Raw genomic sequence first — 9501 nt, forward strand, 5'->3', positions numbered from 1 at the left:
ACACACACACACACTCACACTCACACTCACACTCACACTCTCTCTCTGAATGCCTCTCAAAGCTTTCTATCAGCCTAAGACCATAACTGGAAAGTCCATTAGTCGATCAATGATCCAACGATTGACCCAAATGGCTGCTGGAACATGCATCCACGTGCTGGCTCATCCTCTCACAGACAGCTGTGGATTGATTATGGAACAGAAACTAAACTGTTGTTAAGTGTTGTGTGGAGTAGCCAGAGCTATTTAGGGCAGGACTCGCATCCCTAACACCTCTGGAAAGGACAAATTCCAGACTAAACCGCTGCACTAAGTGTGCATTCTATTGGGATGTTTTCTTTATCTGACACTTTTTGTAACAATGTCCTTGTCAACCCCTTGCAGTCAAAGAGGCCAGGAACCTGGTGCCCATGGACCCCAACGGCCTATCAGACCCCTATGTCAAGCTCAAGCTGATTCCAGATCCCAAGAGTGAGAGCAAGCAGAAGACCAAGACCATCAAATGTTGCCTAAACCCCACCTGGAACGAGACCTTCACTTTGTGAGTCATATCTCAGATGAGTTTTGTGACACTTTAGCTTAGCCATCATTTGATCTTGACTTGTTTAGGTTATAAGCTACTCTCTTGGCCCCATTTTCAGTCACAAAAACACAAAGCTAACTGGAGCTCATGAATAAGTGACCCTGTCCCCATTCTTTTTCCTGTTCTTGCTTGTTGCTATTCAAGCTATTCTGGGTTGCTGTGTGACTGCTAGGAAAGGCACTGGCATGAACAACTGCCACCTGCTGAAGTGTTTACCAGTTCATATAGAAAGAGGTGTAAGGACTGTGGCTTTGAAATTAAATTGTGATCTTGGTTTCTATTTTTTATTTATTTTTTAGAACACCCTTTATCTGACCGTCCCCCCCTTTTTTGTCTCTCCTTTTTTAGCAACTTAAAAGAAACAGACAAGGACCGCCGTCTGTCAGTGGAGATCTGGGACTGGGATTTGACCAGCAGGAATGACTTCATGGGATCCCTGTCCTTTGGGATCTCAGAGCTACAGAAACAAGGGGTAGATGGATGGTAAGAAGTCAGGATATGGTGTATAACTGGAAAAATTCCACAGATGTAGACAGAAATAACAAAGGCAGATGGAACAGGGGTGTGGCTGTTTAAGGGCTATTTGTCATAGTCTAGTAATAATCCCGGATATTGTCTCTCTTTATTTTGGGGTTTAGGTTCAAGATGCTGTCTCAGGAAGAAGGAGAATACTTCAATGTTCCCGTTCAGCCAGATGGAGAAGACGGTAATGAGGAGCTACGGCAAAAGTTTGAGGTGAGACGCACAGGAACAGAGACAATAATTGACAGGTTTAATTTGTCCTGTCCTTATTTTTTTGTTTTTTTAAATACAGTATACAGTATATAAGGTGTATTTATTCTTCTCTCCAGAGGGCAAAGGTGGGGCCAGGGAAGCCCACAGACTCTTCTTCCTCCTCCTCAATGTGCAAGTATGACAGCAATGGCAATCAGGACCGGGTCAAGCTCTCAGACTTCAACTTCATCATGGTTTTGGGCAAGGGCAGCTTTGGCAAGGTGATGCACATTGGTAGTGTTTTTTTATGGTGGGATATGGTAGCCAGTGGCTATAAATGAAATGAAATCACTGTAAAGATCCTTTATTTGCTTTTTGTTGACTCTCTTCAGGTGATGCTGGCTGAGAGAAAGGGCACGGATGAGTTGTATGCCATCAAAATCCTGAAGAAGGACGTGGTGATCCAGGACGATGACGTGGAGTGCACCATGGTGGAGAAGAGAGTGCTCGCTCTAGCTGGGAAACCACCTTTCCTCACTCAGCTCCACTCCTGTTTCCAAACCATGGTATGAGTCCACAACATCTTGTATTAACAAAGATAAGCACAAGCAGAAACATGGCAGCACCCGACTCAACACTGAGCATTTATTCTCCTCTTCTTTGTCTTCTAGGACCGATTGTATTTTGTCATGGAGTATATAAATGGAGGAGACCTTATGTACCAGATCCAGCAGGTCGGCAAGTTCAAGGAGCCCCATGCTGTGTGAGTACGCACGCACACACAGGCACACACAATTTGTTGTGCACCCTTTTCTCCTCTTACTGCTAATTAATTCCCCCCACCCGATCTACTCTGCTTCTGTTTGCTTTGTAAGTTGATTCTATTCAATTTTATGGATAGATGTACATACCCTTTCCATATTTTGGGCTGATCTGATAACCTAAAATGTTAAAGGATGTACTAATTCAGTTTAAGATGAACCTTTATTAAAGAAAGAGTTGGCAGTTTGCTGCTAACATGCCACCCACATGTGTATTGCTTGCAGCTGCTTTTTAGTGGATTCATCTTTATTGTCATTGCACAGCAGAGTAGAGGTACCGAAACTACAAAATGCAAAAAAGCTGGTGTTTGTCTGTGTTTCAGGTTCTATGCTGCAGAGATTGCCATTGGAATCTTCTTCCTTCACTCCAAAGGGATTGTATACCGGTGAGTCCTTCTGTACATCAGCTCAATTCTGCATATACAGTTATAAATCCCTTCAGAATAAAGTGTGTGTGTGTGTGTGTGTGTGTGTGTGTGTGTGTGTGTGTTGTTGTGTGTTGTGTGTGTGTGTGTGTGTGTGTGTGTGTGTGTGTGTGTGTGTGTGTGTGTCTGTCACAGGGATCTGAAGCTGGACAATGTGATGCTGGACGCTGAAGGCCATATAAAGATAGCCGACTTTGGCATGTGCAAAGAGAACATGTTAGATGGAATCACCACAAAGACGTTTTGTGGAACACCAGACTACATTGCTCCGGAGGTATGTTTACATGCTGTGAGATAGTTGATGGTGCACTTTCCTTTTTATTTAATTTTTGCTCCTGAATGGGACTCACGACTCCACCATTGTGTCTTATAGATCATAGCATATCAGCCTTATGGGAAGTCTGTGGACTGGTGGGCCTTTGGAGTACTGCTCTATGAAATGCTTGCTGGACAGGTTTGTATACAATCGCTATAGTTACTTTTTTTTAATCAATAATTGTGACAAGTAAAATGATGTATATTTGTGCCCATCCAGCCGCCTTTTGACGGGGAGGATGAAGATGAGCTGTTCCAGTCGATCATGGAGCATCACGTCTCTTACCCGAAATCCATGTCCAAAGAGGCTGTTGCTATCTGCAAGGGGGTGAGGGCACACCTTTAAATGCACATACATAGAGAGACTCAGTGCTAATGTGGCCCCTAAACTCTCTCCATATCCACTCTGAACACTGGAGAGTGTGCCATGTTAAGGGCTCTCAGTTTAGAGTCAAAGTGCGTAAGAATAACAAGGTAGAGCAAGTAGGACCAGTTAAAAGAGTACTCCACTGATTCAGCATTGCACTTCTAAAGCCTTCAGTTTAACCAATGTGTGGCATATTTTTCTAATTATTTTTATTAGATGTCACACACTGTATTTTCTGCCAACTGAGCAGTTTTATTATATTTAAAAGGCTACTTTGACAAATTAACATTGCACTCCTAGAATTTTGTCGGACTCACCATGGATAGTAGGGATGTAACGATACATTCAACTCACGATTCGATACACAATTTTAAGTTCACAATACGGTTTTCTCACAATTTCTTTTTTAAATTTAATATTCCTATATTTATATAAACTGTGCAAAATGGCAGATGTGTCCTCTGCTGTGTGCCATGTGTCCTCAAATCTGTCAATATGCATAGAGGACACTCAGGTACCGAAAGATAAATAATTTTTAAGTACTCACAGGATCGAAATGTTTCGTTCGGTGCCATAAAAGTATCGACGTTCGGTACCCAGCCCCACGCCCTAGGCTGTTTAAAAATATGCTTTGTGAATTTATTTTTATTTTTTTTATTTTTTTTCTCAACCTGTTGTTGAGACACCAACTGACATTGCTTGAGGCCATTTAGCAGACTTCACACAGCCACAAAAAGCTTTACACAACTTTTTACTGATTCTACACATCAAAGTCTCTATGTGTAGAGTTACCTTTAAAAATATTGGGCTATTAGTTAATCGACTGGTTTGGTGTAGCTATTGCCAGTTTATACACAGTACATTGGTTGAAAATTGTGATGCAAGGGAATGTAGGTCAGTAACAGATTCATAATTTTGGTAATTAAATAAATTCAGTTTATTGGTATCCATAACAGAGTTTACCTGCTTCTTTTCCCCCTCTCCCTTAATGCAGTGAAGGGGAGCTAGTGTGTAGGGATCAGTCACAGTATACAGTGCACACACACTAACAAACACATAAACTCTTATTCTTGTCTATCTGTGTGAATTTAGCTGATGACCAAGCACCCAGGTAAGCGTCTGGGCTGCGGTCCAGAGGGGGAGAGAGACATCAAGGAACACGCCTTCTTTCGCTATATAGACTGGGAAAAACTGGAGAATAAAGAGGTCCAGCCTCCTTTCAAACCTAAAGCTGTGAGTATATTACACACACTCCCTCTTCAGCTGTTGAATACTACCTTGACTCATTAGCTTAGAAGTAAGTAACCTTAAGGAAGGAAATAACATCCAACTAGTCAAACTTTCAAGGTAAGTTATAGATTAGCTCGCTCACCCCCCAAACCAAACCATTGCCTGCCATTGGTCACTACTCTGACAAATGCTGAGCTGAGATTTGTGTAGCGTAGTCACCAATGATGAAGCTGAGATGTCACTGGCTCACGTGCGGACCAATGGAAATCCACAGTTTCGGCTGTGATTGATTTGATTGGTTGATGCCATGTTTTAGTTGTATTTCTCTTTTTTCTCTTTGTTTGTTGTCGTTGTCCTTTTTTTCCTTCCATCCCTCATCAAACTCACGCCATCCCCCCATCTCTCTCTCTCTCCACCTCTCTCCTCTCCATGGCAGTGTGGGCGTGATGCGGAGAACTTTGATCGCTTTTTCACACGCCACCCCCCCGAGCTGACCCCCCCAGATCAGGAGCTTATAGCCAACCTGGACCAGGAAGAATTCCACGGCTTCTCATTTGTTAACCCTGAGTACCCTCACACAACTCACTGACCATGCCACATATCACTGGGCTGCACTAGTAATCCCCGACAACTCGGAAACGCACATTTAAAAAAACAAAAAAGACAATCCCTATGATGTCATATCCAGGCAGGGTGAACGGAATAGTTCAACATTTTTGGAAGTACGCTTTTTTTTTCCTGAGACTTAGAAGAGAAAACCCAAATCGATCTCATGTCTTTGCATAAAGTAAGGAGCTGGAGCCAGGAGGAAATTAGCTTAGCTTAGCATAAAGACTGAAAGTGGGGGGGAGCTAGCCTGGCTCTCTCTCCAGTGTAAATATGCCTACTAGCACCTCTAAAGCTCATTACCTGCAAGGCTGCTGTGGTCGCTCAGGAGTTTTCACCGTAAAAAAAACACATTGACGTTGTTTTCTGTGTGTACGGATTAAATCAAATCAAACATCTTAATTAGTAAACTATAGTTCTGGAAGCTGTATGTTTTGAGAAGGGCCAGGTGAGATGTTTCCCCCCCAGCTTCCAGTATTTATGCTAAGCTAGGCTAATCACCTCCTGTCTTTGGTACAGACATAAGACTGTTATCAATCCTCTCATCTAACTCGTGGAAAAGAAATCAAATAAGCGTATTTCCCTAAATATACCAATACTATTTCTTAAAATAAAGTTCAGATGGAAATGCGGATAGTTGCTCAAACGTTAACAATCAGGAGAATTAATCAGATATTCACGTGTCAAGTTGCTAGTAGGAGACTAGTCTTGTTTCCAGCGGTGACATTGTTTTCAGTTTACTGTGGTTTAGCGCGTCATGTGACTCTGGCTGCTCCCATATTAGCTCTACTGGTTGTATTTCAGTCTTTAGTGCACAAACGTTGCTCGCTCCTGAATGCCGCCCGGCTGCTCACACCAGCAGGTTCATGTCGGGGGGCCCACTTCAAGGCCGACTCGAACCTGCTCTGTCTTCGTGTCACCCTCCCTGTGATTGCATATTGACCTATCAGTAATATTGATGAGTGTACTATGAGCACATATTTAATGTTCATACAGTGTAAGTAAAAACTGACCAATTGCTTTGCTATGATTATTTGATTACTAATTAGTTTCTCAATGTTGACTTTATTTTGTCTATAGGACCAAATATTCTACACTTTCTGTTCTGTCAGTGTTGTGGTGAGCTTAAATGTTTTTTGCTGATCTAATTTTTTAACCAGTCAGAGGATAGAAGTCTTACATACTGTACATGCAGTCAGCAAGAGTGTAGGTCTGCGTCAAGGTAGTGGTTTTTAATTGAAATCTCATTACTTTTCTCCTGATTCATCACTGAAAGCTTCACCACATTACACTGTGTTTTTTAAAGACATATCTAAGCTTGTAAACAACCATTTGTTTTGGGAGAATTTCACGTATGCCGAGTCTTGTGAAGCTGGTAGTTTGTTAGGATGTCCAAAAGTGCCAAAATAGGATTCAGAATCATGAGGATGTGGAAAAATATTGTCCTCAACAACTGTGATGAAGGGCAGCCATCTTGTGCCATTTTGCAGTACATGTGTAATTATTAGAATATGCATTATAGCTTATCTGTTCTCCAACAATACAATACAATACCTTCGGAAAGTCATTTTCATATATAAAATGAATGAAGACGTGTGTTCATTGTGAGGCAGGTTGTATTATCTTTTTTTGTAACTGTGTAACACTGCAGGGTTGTAACAATGTGTCAAATCTTGTTCTTTGAGCTCGTATCAAAAAGTGGAGGGGGCATCATGGTGACGTCACAGATACACCAAGATGCTCTCTGATAATGACGCTTGATTCTGCCAGATGGAAAAAGTAAACGTTTATTGTGATGATGGTGACGAATCAATCGTGACACAACAAGAGATATGACAGAGAAAAAGATTATATATGGAGTTCTATATCAAAGAGATATTTGGATAAATTGTTCTGGATGAGAGAGATGCTTTTGTGGATTGTGTAATTGTCCTGTATGACTGGAAACTGATAATATAATCACTGGTGCCTACCAGACTACTTCTGCTGTGTCTGCCTTGTTACTGCTGCTACACGCAAAATGTGATTTATTTGGTTTGGCTGAGAGATTGTTGAGAAGATCAGTTCCACTCTCATATGTGGAAGCTAAGCTAAAGCCAGGAGAGACAACTATCTTAGTTTAGCTTAGCTTAGCAGTCGGGGTGTATGGTCTAGTGTCTGTTCCACTAGCTTTTGTAACTTAATGCAATTTCTCATTCAACATTTCTTTCATTGGTCTTCCTAAAAAAATTAAGCTCCTGGAGTGTTCCTGGAGTTTACTCTTCATATTCTATATCAAAGTGCAGCACTTGCTGTTAAAATTTGAAACGTTCGTTTCCAACGACTACTACTTAGAAAGCACAGAAAAAAACTAAAAACGACTCAGCTCTTTTGTCAAACCATGGTGTTTAGCTGACAAAGGTGTAGGACTAACGGAAAATGTTTTTTTTTAAGGCCTATCAAATACAGAAATGTTAGATATATGATGGTAACGGTTTTCAAAAACCAGTCCTTATCTCAACATATGAAGTTAAGCCACACGGCCTACTGTTGAGACAGGGTCTCTTCCAAGGATGGATATGTTGTTAGTCAATGGGAATATTTATAATTGCTGATTGTGGATTTCCTCTTTTATGAATGACACGATGACTCAATATCACAGTCATATTTAATATTTTACTGAACACATGAACAAATCCTTACGGTGTATCAACTATTTACAAACATGTGCAAACCATTTAGCCTTAAAACCAACTATAAATTTTTTGTTCAAAATTCAAGGTCCACTTACTAAAGTGGTATTCAGTTGCATCTCATGGCCTTCACCAATGGATGGTGTTTGCTTAGTTGCCATGGAGTAAGAAGAATTAATTATTTAATTAAATATCCATCTATCTATCTATCTATATATCAACTAATTGTCATATACTATTTATAAAAGCTGCATTAGAGGGTAACATAAAATGTCCACAAAACAAACCCACATTGCAATGATAAAGTATGCAGCATCACACCTGCCTCACACACAAAAATGAGCTGAATTAGCAATGTGTTCGTGGACCGGTGATAGAGGTGGGAAAGTTTCAAACTCTCCTTATTTCAGCTGGAAGCCCTGTGAGATGAGACAAAAGGAGGAGGTAGGCAAATCTAAATGCTGTGTGTGTGTGTGTGTGTGTGTGACATGTGTGTGACATGTGTGTGATACATGTGTCTTGCCTGGGGCTCACTGCTTCACTCTCCTGTGTGAAATCCTTTCCGGTTGTGGTTTGGTCTGCAGCTGGTCTGTTTAATCGATCCTTGTCTGTTCTGTACTAAAATGTTTCCTCTCTCTGGCTTTGGAAGTTTGTCTTGGATCTTTCTGCATTTGTGCTGTTGGAATGTTTTGGTGGGTCTTTATTCATCTTTTGACTGTGTGTCTGGGTTTCGTCGGCAGGGTGTTTTTTTTTTTGTCAATTTTTGTAGTGTGTTCTGACTCCTTGTGGTGCCGCCATTTACAGATGATCAGAGGTGTGGATTAGTCTGCACTTAGACACAATAGCAAAGGCCACACAACTCACAATTTACCACCAATGACTCATGACTTGTAGGATTTTAAAAGCTGGGGAAAGCTGGGATTTTTTTGTGTCACAAAATTCCATAATACCATTTCAGCATATTGTAATTGAAGTGGTCTCAGAGAAAAATAGACTTCTGCACTACCTCTATGCTCTCTTTTTAGGCTTTTAAAAATCAAGCCCGTGACGGGAGACTTTGGCCAATCACAGGTCATTTCAGAGAGAGGGTGTTCTTATTGGCTGTTTTACAAATGCAGATGTATGTGCACATCCCATCAGATGGTGGAACCCTGATTGAATGGCGGAAAAGCCTGGAGATGCTATTCCAGCATTGGAAACAAGTGCCTACACAAAGCAAAGCAATCCAAAAGAAAGGAAGACGGGTTTATTAAAAAGACTAAAGACTCTAGCTAAAGCTCACGGCTACTGTTAGCAGAAGGCTAAACTATTAGCAACATTTTATCTCCATTTCTGAATCGCTTTGCCGATATTGACCCATTTTATTAGATATAAACATGAGCTTATATCACAGTATGTCATCTTAAAGGGCTTTACAGACCAAAACATTTTCAAAGAAAACAGGATTGCCCTAAGTTACGGCACAAGGATCTAAATCAGGGGTGTCCAAACTTTTTGCAAAGAGGGCCAGATTTGATAAAGTGAAGATGCCCGGGGGCCAATAGTTTGATCGGACATTTTTTAACTACAAAAGTTTCATGCAAATATACACTGTTATAAAACAATTTTTATTGTCACAATTATCTTTATTTTTCGGACATTATACTCCTTCATCACGGCAACATCTTCATTGCAAATCAAACAGACACACTTTCCGTTGATTTCTTTAAAGAAATCAAACCGTGGTTGAAATTTTCTGCACTCACTTGCTACCTTTCGTTTCTTCGGT

General features: G+C 40.9%; 1 protein-coding gene across 2 annotated transcripts in view; it reads left to right on the forward strand.

The window, feature by feature from the left end:
* Positions 1 to 9501, forward strand: part of LOC116705456 (protein kinase C beta type) — a 33839-nt gene that overhangs the window by 21115 nt on the left and 3223 nt on the right. Inside the window, exons 6-17 of one of the 2 annotated variants that reach the window (XM_032541660.1) lie at positions 385 to 541; positions 932 to 1066; positions 1222 to 1318; positions 1435 to 1578; positions 1690 to 1863; positions 1969 to 2060; positions 2442 to 2504; positions 2679 to 2817; positions 2917 to 2997; positions 3079 to 3186; positions 4318 to 4458; positions 4892 to 7041. In XM_032541660.1, the coding sequence (XP_032397551.1) occupies positions 385 to 541; positions 932 to 1066; positions 1222 to 1318; positions 1435 to 1578; positions 1690 to 1863; positions 1969 to 2060; positions 2442 to 2504; positions 2679 to 2817; positions 2917 to 2997; positions 3079 to 3186; positions 4318 to 4458; positions 4892 to 5044 (1484 nt within the window). In that variant the 3' untranslated portion in view covers positions 5045 to 7041. Of the gene's footprint in view, positions 1 to 384; positions 542 to 931; positions 1067 to 1221; positions 1319 to 1434; positions 1579 to 1689; positions 1864 to 1968; positions 2061 to 2441; positions 2505 to 2678; positions 2818 to 2916; positions 2998 to 3078; positions 3187 to 4317; positions 4459 to 4891; positions 7042 to 9501 lie in introns of those variants that run through there. The other variant, XM_032541665.1, reaches the window with a different exon arrangement.

Source organism: Etheostoma spectabile, chromosome 2, assembly GCF_008692095.1.
Source record: "Etheostoma spectabile isolate EspeVRDwgs_2016 chromosome 2, UIUC_Espe_1.0, whole genome shotgun sequence".
Taxonomy (NCBI): Eukaryota; Metazoa; Chordata; class Actinopteri; order Perciformes; family Percidae; genus Etheostoma; species Etheostoma spectabile.